Here is a 14,949-nt window from a genome sequence, read left to right as displayed (position 1 = left end):
GAGAGGGGATGGACAACAGCTGGAAGATGATAGGTGAAGCCAGGTGGGTGGGAAAGGCAAAGGGCTGGTCAGGAAAGTTATCTATTAGGAGAGGAGAGTGGACCATAGGAGAAAGGGAAGAAAGGTGATAGGCACATGAGAACAGGTTAAAGTTAAAATGGGGGATAGGGAAAGTTGGGGGGGGGGGTGAAATTTGTTTACCAGAAGGAGAAATCTATATTCATGCCATCAGGTTGGAGGCTACCCAGACGAAATACAAGGTGTTGTTCCTCCACCTTGGCACATGGAACAACACATCAGAATGGGAATGGGAATCGGAATTAAAGTGTTTGGCCACCAGGAAGTCCTGCAGGTTTTCTTGATTTACCATCTGCTGGAAATTTGGAATATGGATTAAAAATCTATGTTTACAACTGAGACATTCATATTTCAACCTTTAGCAGAAGTGAGTTCCGGCAAAGGTAATGCCCCAAAGTATCTATTTCCTGCTCAGATGCTACCTGATTTATTGACTTCCCACTGCAGGCTTTTGTTAATTTTGCTCTGCTGGCAATCTAGAATGTAATACCTTTTCTTCCCTCTCCTACTCTTGCCCACCTCCAAGAGGACCACAACCCTGTCATGGTTTAGGGGCTTGTGTGCCTCAATGACCCAGAGACCAATGTTGGCTTTATACTTTGGCTCTTGGTAGGCTCATCCATGCCAAATAGGTAAAAGTATAGAGGCCAGACTAAGAGTGGTCCACCAGTCCTCCAGGTTCGGAGGCTCAACTCAAGGCTAACAAATCTGACTGGTGAAACAAAATTGTTATGGAAACAGCAATGAGAAATCCTTCTGCATTTGAGTGCGACAGTATTCCTGAGTCTCCAGCCAGGACTCACATGACTGAGAGGAGTGAAAACTGAGAGGAAGCTACTGACACAATGAAGGAAGCCCTGAACCTTCACTGATACCCTAAACACCAGTGGCATCATGGACAGAGTTCCTACACTTGCCCAGGGATTGTCCATTCACCAGCTTCGCACTCAACAAAACAGGACTGCAGTCTACTCTCAGAACGACAGTGGTATGAAGGAAACTTTAAATGTCATGAAAATTACTGTGTTTCAACACCTGAGTGTGTGTGGCACTGGGGCCAACACAAAGAAACAATCAGTTTAAATAACATTCCGCGACGATATAAGCCACTGCCATATTCTTGCCTGGGAAAGTATTTAATTTTGTTCATGTTAAAATGCTTCTTAGTTTTGTTGTTTTAGACAATCCAGGGTTCAGTTTACTAAAGAAAAGTCTTTGAGCTATAAATGAAAACCGCAAAGCTCTTAACTAAGCAAATATCATTGACAATTGCTCAAATTAATCTGCTTTTAATCCCACCAATTCAGATCCATTCACAGAGTTAAAATTTGTACGTAGGTTTCTGAATAGTACGGAATAAAATCAAGTGGCAGTTTGCAAATTGATTTCAGAGACGAGTGAATTAACTGTAAAGACCAAGACAACGAAGCAAGTTGTTTTCAAAGGATTCTGCAACTGAATAAGCATAATCCCTGAGGCATACACAATGACAAAGTCATTCAGGGTATTACAAACTAGATGTTAACATGTAGTGGTTAGCACAATGCTTTACAGTACCAGTGACCCCGGTTCAATCCCCACCACTGCCTATAAGGAGTTTGTATGTTCTCCCTGTGACCACGTGCGTTTCCTTCAGGGGCTCCAGTTTCCTCCCACAGTCCAAAGGTGTACCAGTTAGTAGGTTAATTGGTCATTGTAAATCATTCTGTGATTAGGATAGGGTAAATCGGCTGCAGAAAGTTGTAAACTCAGCCACCTCCATCATGGGCACCAGTCTCACCAGCATCCAGGACATCTTCAAGGGGTAGTGTCTCAAGCGGGCATCTGTCACTAAGGACTGTCACCATCCACGACTTGCCCCCTTCTCATTGCTACCATCAAAGAGGTGGTACAGGAGCCCGAAGACACACACTCAATGTTTTAATAACAGCTTCTTCACCTCTGTCATCAGATTTCTGAGTGGACAATGAACCCATGAACACTACCTCACTATTTTAATCTCTTCTTATATATCTATCCATTGATAAGTATATTTATTTATATTATTTTTGTAATTTGTTGTAATTATGTCCACTCGGTACCGCTGCTGCAAAACCACAAATTTCAGCCACAGTGCGGGACGGAGGGAGAGTACTCCAAACTGTGTGCCCTGGAGGTGAAGTTGGTGACCATGTGCAGTCCCTGCACCTGTGCTTTTCGAGGGGAAGGCTCAGCGACTTGGGAGACGCCTGCGCTGTTGAGAGCACGTATTGCAGCCATAGGGCAGTGGTCCCCAACCTCCGGGCCGCGAAGCATGCAACGGTGCAGCGGTAGTTGCAACACACCCAGCACATCTTCAAGAAAAAAGCTGAAATAAACAAGCTAATTAATTAGGTGTCCCCCGGCATGTAAATGTCAGCCCAGATCAGAGGTGACGCAATCGGCAATCGCATCCTGTATGTTGTGAACAGGGCAGAGCTGGGAAACCTCCCACGCTATTAGGTTAAATGCCTGTGTTGTAGCTTCACTTGAACAGTGTGATTTAAGGCAGGCCTGAAGATTCAGGACTGTTTAATGTCATTTCTACTATACAAGTGTAAAGGAAAAGAAAGTAATTGCTACTCCACTAAAACATGAAAAGTGAAAAGGTCCCATAGCTCACTTGAAGCAAATTGAAAACACTTCAGCTCCTGAAGTTCTACAGATGTGTGATGGAGATGGAGATGTGTGATGGCTGCATCACTGCCTGGTGAGGAAACACCAATGCCCTTGAACAGAAAATCCTACAAAAGGTAGTGTACTCAGCCTAGTCCATCATGGGTAAAACCCTCCCAACCATTGAGCACATCTACATGAAACCCTGTTGCAGGAAAGCAGCATCCATCATCAGAGACCTCCACCACCCAGGATATGCTCTCTTCTCACTGCTGCATCAGGAAGAGGCTACAGGAGCCTCAGGATTCACACCACCAGGTTCAGGAACAGGTATTAACCCTCGACCATCAGGCTCTTGAATCACTGAACTGTTCCCACAACCTGTGGACTCACTTTCAAGGTCTCTTCACCTCAGGTTCTCAATATTTATTGCACATTTATTATTACTATTATTTCTTTCTTATGTACTTGCACAATTTGTTGTCTTCTGCAGTCTGGTTGAATGCCCTAGTTGGGTGGTCTTTCACTGATTTTGTTAGGTTATTATTCTTTAGATTTATTGGGTATGCCTCAAGAAAACAGACCTCAGGGTTTAATATGGTGACATACATGTACTTTGATAATAAGTTTACTTTGAACTTTGTTTGACATTAGTACTTTCTGTTGATAAGCATACAGGATATATCTGACAGATACTCACCCACATCGTGAATAAATCTCTCAATTTTGGATTGCATTCCCCAGTATCGAAACTCAACTTTGCAGAGTTTATATGCACACATAATTGGCATTTTTCCGGTTCTGTTTTTGCACTCCTCAATCCAATTGTCCGACAGGGGTCCCCGTCCTGTCTTGGTGGACTTGTACTGTTTGGGGTCCTCTTCAGTTTTATATTCATTTGGTGGAATTGGGTCTTTAACAATGTCAATAGGATCTGGTTCAGAGAGGGATATGGGAAGTATTTTAGCAATATATTTATTCTTAAGGCTGTTTAAGTGTCAGACATATTAAAAAATAAAGTTGAAACAGATCTTACGTATGAAAAGAAAAATTAATTTCATCTAAGATATCATAAAAAGCAACACTTACTAAAATTTTCAGGGCATAAATTAATTTTCAAAACCTCATAATAACAAAGACTAACCAGGGAACAAAATTAGAAAGTAAGATTACAGTTTATAGAGAAAAAAATATTTAACACTTGGTCAACACTAATCAGATATTCAATCTTAGCTTTCAAATAAGGTTGACTATCCTTAAGTATCAGGTAGTGGGGTGGAGATAGGTCTCTAACCAAAGTAGGTGTAAGGCACTCCTTCCCTTCACTAGCGCCAAACAATCTCTGAACAGTAATAAAAATGACTGGGGTCACCTGCCTTATAAAGACACTGCCCAGAAGAAGACAATGGCATACCACTTCTGTAGAAAAATTTGCCAAGACCAATTATGGTCATGGAAAGACCATGATCACCCACCTCGTACGTCATGGCACCTAATGAATGAATGGTCCTTAAGTAACACCCAGCATTCCTCCCTCTTCTCTGCATTCCTCTATCCTTGGTGCCGTCCTCCCAACTGTAGTTCCTTGGCCTCAGAAAGGTTGACTATCCTTAAGTATCAGGTGGTGGGTTCAAGGAGGTGCAAAGCTGACAGTGATGCTGGTTTGAACCTTCATCATATACTAGCTCTGCACTGGCTTACAGTAAAATGCAGAACTTCAACATTCTGAGAGACAGCAGTAATTTATGGGGCTTGTCTCCTTGCACTTTGGTAGGAAGAACAAAGTCGCAGACTATTTTTTAAACAGCAACAAAATTCGAAAATTAGAGATGCAAAGGAACTTGGGATTCCTTGTGCAGGACTCCCTAAGGTTAACTTGCAGGTTGAGTCAGTGTTGAGGAAGGCAAGTGCAATGTTAGCATTCATTTCGATAGGACTAAAATACAAAAGCAAGGGTGTAATGCTGAGGCTTTATAAGGCATTAGTCCAACCACACTTGGCGAGTATTGTGAGCAGTTCTGGGCCCCTTAGCTAAGAAACAATGTGATAGTTTTGGAGAAGGTTCATTTTGGCAGGTCAAATATGATGACAGAATATAGTATTAATGGTAAGACTCTTAGCAGTGTGGAGGATCAGAGGGATCTTGGAGTCCAAGTCCATAGGGTACTCAAAGCTGCTATGCAGGTTGACTCTGTGGTTAAGAAGGCACACAGTGTATCAGCCTTCATCAATCGTGGGATTGAGTTTAGGAGCCGAGAGGTAATGTTGTAGCTATATAGGACCCAGGTCAGACCCCACTTTGAGTACTGTGCTCAGTTCTGGTCACCTCACTACAGGAAGGATGTGGAAACCATAGAAAGGGTGCAGAGGAGACTTACAAGGATGTTGCCTGGATTGAGGAGCATGCCTTATGAGAAAAGGTTGAGTGAATTCTTTCTTTTTTCCTTGGAGCGACGGAGGATGAGAGGTGACCTGATAGAGGTGTATAAGATGATGAGAGGCATTGATCATGTGGATAGTCAGAGGCTTTTTCCCAGGGCTGAAATGACTAGCACGAGAGGGCACAGTTTTAAGGTGCTTGGAAGTAGGTACAGAGGAGATGTCAGGGGTAAGTTTTTTATGCAGAGTGGTGAGTGCGTGGAATGGGCTGCCAGTGATGGTGATAGAGGCAGATACGATAGGGTCTTTTAAGAGACTCCTGGACAGGTATACGGAGCTCAGAAAAATAGAGGGCTATGGGTAACCCTAGGTTATTTCTCAGGTAAGGACATGTTCGGCACAGCATAGTGGGCTGAAGGGCCTGTATAGTGCTGTAGGTTTTCTACGTTTCTATGTCCAGAGGAGGCTGACGAGAATGATTCTAGGAATGAAAAGTTTAACGTATGAGTACTGTTTGATGGCTCTGAGCCTGTACTTACTGATGTTTAGTAGAATGAAGGGGGATCTCATTGAAGCCTACCGAATTTTGAAAGGCCTACATAGAGTGGATGTGGAGAGGATGTTTCCTATAGAAGGGGAGTCTAGGACCAGAGGGCACAGTCTCCCAACCTGGGGTCCATGGAGCCCTCTGTTCATAGTAGGGGTCCATGGCATAAAAAAGGTTGGGGATCCTTGGAATAGAGGCATATCTATTTAGAATAAAGATGAGGAGGAATTTATTTCGCCACAGAGCAGAGAATTTGTGGTATTCATTACCAGAGACGCTGTGGAGATCAAGTCATTGAGTGTATTTCAAACGGAGGTTGATAGGTTCTTGGTAAGTCAGGGTGTCAAAGGTTACAGAGAGAAGACTGGAGAATGAGGTAGAGAGAGATAACAAACCAGCCATGGCACAGCAGACTTGATGGGTTGAATGGCCTAATTCTGCTCCAATGTCTTATGGTCTTAAATACCTTCTAAATGTCATAGAAAATTCAACAAAATCCAAAATCTTTTAATCTAATCATACATAAACAGAACATTAAAGTATAAAGTATAAAGTATTTTCTGAATTAGAATACTCTGAAATTCTAATGGACACAACCAGAAAATGTCACATACTTTCGAGGAGTGAAAGGCATGCGTCATTCTAACAATACCAAACATAGTGAATTTTTAACAAGACCATTAATTTATAATCTTCCTGAATGGTTAAATGTTACATGCATTACAGTCAATGTCATTACACTGATACACAAATTATTTTAAAAAATCATCATAAGTCAGTGAATGTATGAATATATTTAAACAGCTAGCATGGAATACTTGTGCAGGTTTATTATACTGGCTGCATAAGATTTTCTCCTTTGAAATTTTTCTTAATATTTTGCACTGCAATTGTACAAAAAAATAGACTTCTGATTTCACAATCTAACCTGTTGTAATTTTGCACCTTATTGTCTGCCTGCACCACACTGTAACTGTAACATTTCATTCTGCATTCTGTTATTGTTTATTGGATCAGACTGCTTAATTCTTAGTTTAAACTGTTTAACTGTTATTTTCCTTGTAGTTTAACAATTAATTATCTGCTTGTATTCAAGTAGTTCTTATAGGCGAGTAACAGTTTAATATGCCTCTAGGGTGGTTATGTTGTGTATTTAATATTTAAGTAATGTTTGAGCCCTCCAAGAAGACCACAATCTTGTCATTGGGTTTAGAGGCTTCTATGTCTCAATGACTCGGAGAGCTACATTGGCTGGAGTCAGGACTTTGGCTCTTGATTGGGTCAAAGGGTAGAGGTCAGATGGAGATTGGTCCACTGGTCCTCCCATATCAGGGGTTCAGCTCAGGGCTAATAACCCTGACTGGTCAAACAAAACTGTTACAGAAACAGCAATGAAGAATCTGAGTGTGATGGTATTCCTGAGTCTCCACCCGGTACTTGTGTGACTGACAGTAGTGAAAATTGAAAGGAGGTTACTGCCGTGATGAAGGAAGCCCTGAACACCGCCAGAGACGGAGGAACTTCATGTTGCCCTAAATGCCAGGAGTGTAACGGGGAATAGAGAATGTTTGAGTAATCTTGCATATATATTGGTCAATTAAGCATTCCTGTTCACTTAAATATTTAATTATGGGTTATATGTAAAAATACATCAATTGCTTCAGTCACCAGGCTACCATGCGATACGTGCGCAGCTCGCTTAAAGTAAACACGAAGTTAGACCTGCAGTCGGTGGGACTAAGTGAGAGTAAGAGTTCGGCACGGACCAGGAGGGCCGAGATGGCCTGTTTCTGTGCTGTAATTGTTATATGGTTATTGTCAGAATCCCATGTCTTCCTTTGAATTAGCTTAATGTTTTGAAATTACAAAACATAACAAGTTATTCAAAGTATAATTCTAGAAAGTTATGGAGGCTTCATTGTTCTGCATTATTTAAATACATGCATTCCCACAGTTTAACTTGGTACTGCAGTGTTCAGAAAGTGCTTTCTAACTGGTTAAATTTTATCTATAGATTTGAATAGATATTTTTCTCATCTCTGTGGTATAAAATTAGCTGTTCTATTTTTTACCATGTTCTACTTCAATGAATGTCATGAGTTGATCTGTATGAACAGTGTGCACTGTACCTTGATAAACAGTAATACACCAATTTACCAACTCTCTTACATTCAGTCAGTAATTTTAATTTTTTGGTTTTTGGATTTAACAGGAAATAAAGACAACACTTAGTTTTCATAATAAATGGATGTCAAAAAACATATTATTTGTGTTTTCAAAGCTCATAATGATCAGGGACTGGGAGTACATCACAGAATTGTTTTTTATAATGCTACTCGACTCACAGGTCTTCTTCTGCCGGTCTCTTAATTCTAAAAGGGACTTGGGAATCCTCGTGCAGGACTCCCTGAAAGCTAATTTGCAGAATGAGTGAGGAAGGCAAATGCAATGTTAGCATTCATTTCAAGAGGACTAGAATATAAAAGCAAGGATGTAACGTTGAGGCTTTGTAAGGCATTGATGAGGCCTCACTTGGGAGCACTGTGAGCAGTTCTAGGTCCCTTATCTTTGAAAAGATGTGTTGAAACTGGAGGGGGTTCAAAAGAGGTTCACAAAAATGATTCCAGAATTGAAAAGCTTGTCATATGAAGAGCGTTTGAGGGTCCTGGGCCTGTACTCACTGGGATTCAAAAGAATGTGCATATTGAAACATGTTGAATGTTGAAAGGTCTCGATGAAGTGGATGTGGAGAGGATGTTTCCTATGGTAGGGGAGTCTAAGACCAGAGGACACAGCCTCAGAATAGAGGGGCATCCTTTTAGAATGGCGATGAGGAGGAATTTCTCTAGCCAGAAAGTGGGAATCTGTGGAATTCACTGCACACAGGCAGCTGTGGACGCCAACTCATTGGGTATATTTAAGGTAAAGGTTAATAGATATTTGATTAGTCATGGCATGAAGGGATAGGGGAGAAGGCCGGAGAATGGGGCTGAGAGAGATATAAATCAGCCATGATGAAATGGCAGAGCAGACTCGATAGGCTAAATGGTCTAATTCTGCTCCTATATCTTATGGTCTTAACATAGAAACATAGAAAATAGGTGCAGGAGTAGGCCATTCGGCCCTTTGAGCCTGCACCGGCATTTATTATGATCATGGCTGATCATCCAACTCAGAACCCTGCACCAGCCTTCCCTCCATACCCCCTGATCCCCGTAGCCACAAGGGCCATATCTAACTCCCTCTTAAATATAGCCAATGAACCGGCCTCAACTGTTTCCTGTGGCTCTTCTTCTTCTGCCAGTCTCTTAAATTTAAACAATCTCCCTCAAAGTACGATATGATGATAGGTGGACGGACAGGTAGTGTCGAGGAAGCAGGGAGGCTGCAGAGGGACTTAGACACATTAAGAGAATGGGCAACAAAGTGGCAGATGGAATATAGTCTAGGGTAGAGTATGATAATGCACTTTGGTAGAAGGAACAAAAATGTGGGCTATTTTCCAAACAGGCAGAAAATGCAAAAATCTGAGGTGCAAAGCAACTTGGGAGTCCTCATGCAGGGTTCCTGAAAGGTTAATTTGCTGGTTGAGTCGGTGGTAAAGCATTTATTTCTAGAGGACTAGAATGTAAAAAGCAAGAATGTAATGCTGAGGCTTTATAAAGCACTGGTTGAGGCCTCACTTGGAGTATTATGAGCAGTTTGGGTCCCCTTATCTAAGAAAGGACATGCTAAAATTGGAGAGGGTTCAGAGGAGGTTCACAAGAATGATTCCAGGAATGAAATGGTTATCATATGAGGAGCATTTGATGGCTTTGGGCCTGTACTCTTTGGAATTTAGAAGAATGAGGGGGGATCTCATTGAAATCTATCAAATGCTGAAAGGCCTTGACAGAGGGGATGTTTCCTATGGTGGGGTGTCGAATACCAGAGGGCACAGCCTCAGAACAGAGAAACATCCATTTTAGAACAGAGATGAGGAGGAATTTTTTTTAGCCGGAGTGGTGAACCCATGAAAGTCATCGCTACAGATGACTGTGAAGGCCAGGTCATTGAGTGTATTTAAGATGGAGGTTAATAGGTTTTTGATTAATCAGGGCATGAAGGCAGGAGAACAGGGTTGAGAGAGATGATGGATCAGCCACGATGAAATGGCGGAGCAGACCCAATGGGCCAAATGGCCTAATTCTGCTCCTTTAGTTTCCAGACTTTTATTATTTATATTAAGTACGGAACAATACAGATGGTGATCTCACATATATGGTGTTAAACCCTTAACCCACAGAATAAATTATACAGAAAACCTTGAAATCATACTACAAATAAATAATTCTACAAATCAACGATTAATTATTGTTCAGGCAAAATACCTACTTAGAAATGTGTTTATAAAAGGGGCCTATCGCTGAGAATTGCAAAGTACTACATTGCTTCTACAGAGATTCTTTAATCAAATAATACACTACAAAACCATTTTATTTATAAAGTGAAATAATGTTTAGTTTCCTCAGGGAGAACTTCCCACTTTGCTTCAATGCCTTTCCACGATGCAGGAAAATAAAACGGTACTTTACTACTTAGTGAGCTTATAACACTTCAACAGCTTTATAAGTCTGTCATTTAACAACTTCAGATGAGACACTCAGGGTTATAAATGACTTCCTAAGCACAGTGATTCACTGAGTGTCAGGATGCAAAGACACCATACAGGTATGATCTCCTGCCTTCCATTTTCCAATGCAGTTTGGCATCTAGTCCAGGAGCTGGGCTTACGGCCAGTGCAGTGAAGTGGCAGATGCAAGCAGGGATGTATCAAAATGAGAAGCCAGCATCGACCTACTCACATCATGTGGAACTGTTTATGGCAGTACTACAATGATTATGGCAACCCAAACTTGGCTCCCTGTTTTGTTAGATTTAACTTCGTTAATAATGGTTAAAATTACTGTTACATTAAAAGGAGCAGAGAGAGATCAAATACTATACCAAGCATCCGCTGTCTTTTCTCGGCAGCTGAGAGATTAAATACATTTGCTTGATCTCCTGAATCAGCTTTATAATACGTTTCGATGTCAATGGAGAATTTCTCTACAAAGGGACAGGTATACCTAAAACAAAACAAAAACACAATCATTTTTGTAAACTAAAAGCTCAAACTTCCCATTTTTAAGGTCTAAAGGTTCAAGATCCAAGATTGTTTAATGGGGTGGCACAATAGCATAGTGGTTAGCACAACGCCTTACGGTACAAGCAACTTGGGTTCAATTCCCACCGCTGCTTGTAAGGAGTTTGTACGCTCTCCCCGTGACCGCGTGGGTTTCCGCCGGATGCTCTAGTTTCCTCCCACAGTCCAAAGATGTACCGATTGATAGGTCAATTGGTCATTGTAAATTGTCCTGTGTTTCAGTTAGGGTTAAGTTGGGGGTTGCTGGACAACGCAGCTCGAAGGGCCAGAAGGGCCTACTCTGCACTGTATCTCAATAAAATAAAATAAAATGATTAAACAAGACTTTTGCACACAAGTGTAAAGAGAATGGAATAATTGTTCCTCTTGCTCGATACTTTCGAAGGACAATGGATCCTGAGCAAGTTTTAACTGATGTAGTTTGAGGATTGGCTCTGTAGTTCATGTTATGATGTGTTTCTGGTTTCTAGTTGCTCCCTTTTTTATTGAATTTTGTGTGATTTTGATCGGGGCAGACTGGCTCTGCAGCCACAGTCAAAGAACAACACAGCACTATATTGAACTGAACTAAACTGAATATCCCTACACTGTTTCAATGAATTTGTGGTTTGATGCTTTATACTGTGTCCTTTTCACTTGTTTTTTTTGCCATTTGCACGATTAGTTCTGTTTTTTGCATGTTGGGTGTTTGATATTCTCTTTGAACGGGTTTCTTTGTTTTGTGGCTGTCTGGGGGGGTGGGGAGAAGATGAATCTCAGGGTTCTGTACTGTATATATCAACTGGCTGTGAAGCGACATGACCAACTCTCCCTGATCTCTACCCAAGATGATCAAGATGGGCACAAATTTGACTGGGCATCAGTGAAAGTCATGGTGCAAGCAAACTCACTGCATGCAAGGGAATTCCTAGAAGCGTGGTTTTCTGTGAACAGACACATAGACCTCGATCCTATTTATGAGCCGATGTTGGCAAAATACCAGACCACAGCTCAAGAAGTTCGCCACACAGCCAATCAGCAATGAGATTTCCTCCCCACATCAAAATGATGTCCAATCAGCTGATTGAAAAGTATATAAAGGCCAAGCATTCAGAGGACACACCAGAGTCAACAGTGCCCTGATGATGTCTCCTTGTATGGTGACAAAACATTGCCAAGATCAGAGAACAACTCAACCCAACAGCATTAATACTTCGATGCAACACCAAAAAAAGCCCTCAAAGAACATAATAATAATAAAAAAAACACAATAAATATAAACATTGAGGAATCTTCATGCAGTCCCACAGTCCCAGAGGACCCTGAGATTTGTCTCTGAAATTCAATGTGAGAACTTCCTTCAGGAGAACCCATGAAAAGCATCCGGCCCAGAAGGGATACCTGGCCAAATACTAAAGACCATTGCTGATCAACTGGCTGGAGTGTTCACTGAAATCTTTAACCCCTTGCTTCAGCAATCTGAGGTATCCACCTGCTTCAAGCAGGTTTTAGTTATACTGGTACCTAAGAAGAACATGGTAACCTGCCTCAAAGACTACTGCCCAGTAGCACTCACATCCATTGTAATGAAGCATTTTGAGAGGCTGGTGATGAAAAGTATCAACTCCTGCCTGGGAAGCAACTTAGATTCGCTGACTGACACAACAGGTCCACAACACAGAGGCCATTTCAAAGCTCGAAGTACAAAGTACATTTATTATCAAAGTACGTATGCTATATAAAACCTTGAGATTCATCTCCTTCCAGCCAGCCACAAAACAAAGAAACCCATTACAGCCCATTAAAAAAGGCGGTCAAACACCCAGTGTGCAGAAAAAAAGAACAAATCATGCAAATAATAAAAAGAAAACAAATAAAATTGGAGCTGCAGTCAATAAAGGACATTTTGATGTATGCACCTTTGCTATCCAGATGTTCCAGGGTTGAGTGAAAGCCAATGAAACCTTTCAGTTTAAGATGGTGCTGGTGAAACACAGTGGTACCTTGCAGGCAGCAAACAAAGCTACTAACTGCTTTATTAATCACCTTTTATCTCAAAAATGATCAATGTGATCAATAGCCTGTAACTTCTCTTTCGGAGTTGAGCTTTTGAACCGCCTGTACGAGTTAGCAATTTTGCGGTGCGAACTTAAGTCTTGGATGGTTGCATCACGGTATATACGGGCTGAATTGACGCAGTGGGTCTGGGCCTGGGCCTAAGAACAAGAAACAAGCCAATGTTTGGCCATTGCTGGAGAGGGTAGGAGCTGATTCGAAGTGGCAGATCTGAGACAAGGCGGTGGGTCCTGGGCCTGAGAGCAAGGAACAAGCTGATGTTTGACGATTTAAATGCCCAGCCAGACTGGAAAGGTCGGGTATGGACTGAGGTTTGGCCAATTTAAGTGTTGGGCCAGTACGAAAAGGTCAGGGTGTTGTTGGGGCCAGAGGGAAAGAGTTAGAGAGGATGATTGAGATCACGTTTTTGAATTCCTCCTGCAGAGTGCTGGCATAGATAACACCTGGTCTCCTGTGGCTGTGGTTCATAATCCGATTTTCCAGAAGAATATGTGTAGCAGGACTAAGCCAAAGGTCACCTGGAGCCTTCACTGCCAATGAATGAGAAGAAAACTGATGGTATTCCAGCTCCCCTCTCCAGCCTGATTGCTCTCTCATCTGGGAATCAATGTCCCACGATTGATCAATGCCAAAGTGCAAAGTGTCACCAACTGCAACATCAAGCCATGAATTTCAGAATCAGATTTAATGTCACTGGCATATGTCATGAAATTTGTTGTCTTTGTGGCAGCAGTGTAATGCGATACATAATAATAGAGAAAACATATACTTACTGAATTATAGTAAGTATATATTAAATAGCTAAATAAGTAAGGCAAAAATAAAAATATAAAAAGTAGTGAGGTAATGTTCATGGAGTCAATGTCCATTCAGAGATTGATGACAGAGGGGGAAAAGCTGTTTCTGAAACGTTGAGTGTGTGTCTTCAGGCTTCTGTACCTGCTCCCTGATGGTAGCGATGAGAAGAGGGCACGTCCTGGGTGATGGGAGTCCTTAATGATGGACGCTGCCGTTTTGAGGCTTTGCTCCTTGAAGATATCCTGGATACTATGGAGGCTGCTGCCCATGATGTAACTGACTAAATTTACAACTCCCTGCAGCTTATTTCAATCCTGTGCAGTAAGCTGCTCCCTACCAGATGATGATGCAACCAGTTAAAATGCTTTCCCTGGTACACCAGCAGAAATTTGAGAGTGTCTTTGGTGACATAGCAAATCTCTTCAAACTCCTAATGAACTATAGCCACTGTCATGCCTTCTTTGTAGCTGCACTGATATTTTATACAAAAATTTTATTTATTTAAAAAGATGCAACATTTTTTGCTGACAATTCATTTAGTGAGATAATTTTAAATGCTATATATTCATTTAGTAGCATCCTCAGATCAAAAACACAAAAAACAATCCAGTAAATCCTAAACTGAATAGAAAAGCAGACAGCATACCACCAAAGCTGTTTGGATAAATGGCTTTATGGGCTAAGAATCTGGTTGCAGGCATCAAATAAATTTTCCTCAAATAAGGAACAGACAGCTTCAGTTCTAAAGAAAGACAAAGCATACTTCCATAAATAACCAATGTTATGCTGGTTAAATACCAATAATCAAAGAAAGGTCTCTATTTATTGCCTGCGAGATGCTCACGATTCACATTTTGGAATGGTACCTCCGTTTTAAGAGATATTACAATGGAGTCACAGAGCTCACTGTCACTGGGTAATTAACCAATTAGACTAATGAGGACGAGCAGGGAGGTTTCTTGTTTTCACGCTGAGAACTTGTGTATTTCCTCACGCAAAGGTAGACCCAACAGTGCATGTCATCGCCCTGGCAGGAACTCGGCTGCAGGCTGCAGAACGTATGCTGAGGAAAGTTCAGCCAGCTACAATACTTCAACCAGAAGATAAAATGAAGCTATTCACACACTCATGGGAAAAGTATATTATGAACTATTATACGTTATTTTTTTCTATTGCACTGGGAATATCGTGAGTAATTTTGGGCCCCTTACCTAAGAAAGGATAGCTGGCATTGGAGAGGGTCCAGAGGCGGTTCACAAGAATGATTCAAGGA

General features: G+C 41.5%; 1 protein-coding gene across 11 annotated transcripts in view; it reads right to left on the bottom strand.

Annotated features, from left to right (window-relative positions):
- pitpnm2 (phosphatidylinositol transfer protein, membrane-associated 2) overlaps nt 1-14,949 on the bottom strand; it is a 317,466-nt gene that overhangs the window by 127,985 nt on the left and 174,532 nt on the right. For all 11 annotated transcript variants that reach the window (XM_072240762.1, XM_072240756.1, XM_072240755.1 and 8 more), the window contains 2 exons: nt 10,625-10,746; nt 3,413-3,646 (listed from right to left, as the gene is read on the bottom strand). In XM_072240762.1, the coding sequence (XP_072096863.1) occupies nt 3,413-3,646; nt 10,625-10,746 (356 nt within the window). The remainder of the gene's footprint in view (nt 1-3,412; nt 3,647-10,624; nt 10,747-14,949) is intronic.

The sequence above is a fragment of the Mobula birostris genome, chromosome 22 (assembly GCF_030028105.1).
Source record: "Mobula birostris isolate sMobBir1 chromosome 22, sMobBir1.hap1, whole genome shotgun sequence".
Taxonomy (NCBI): Eukaryota; Metazoa; Chordata; class Chondrichthyes; order Myliobatiformes; family Myliobatidae; genus Mobula; species Mobula birostris.
This window is presented reverse-complemented; position numbering and strand designations above follow the sequence as displayed.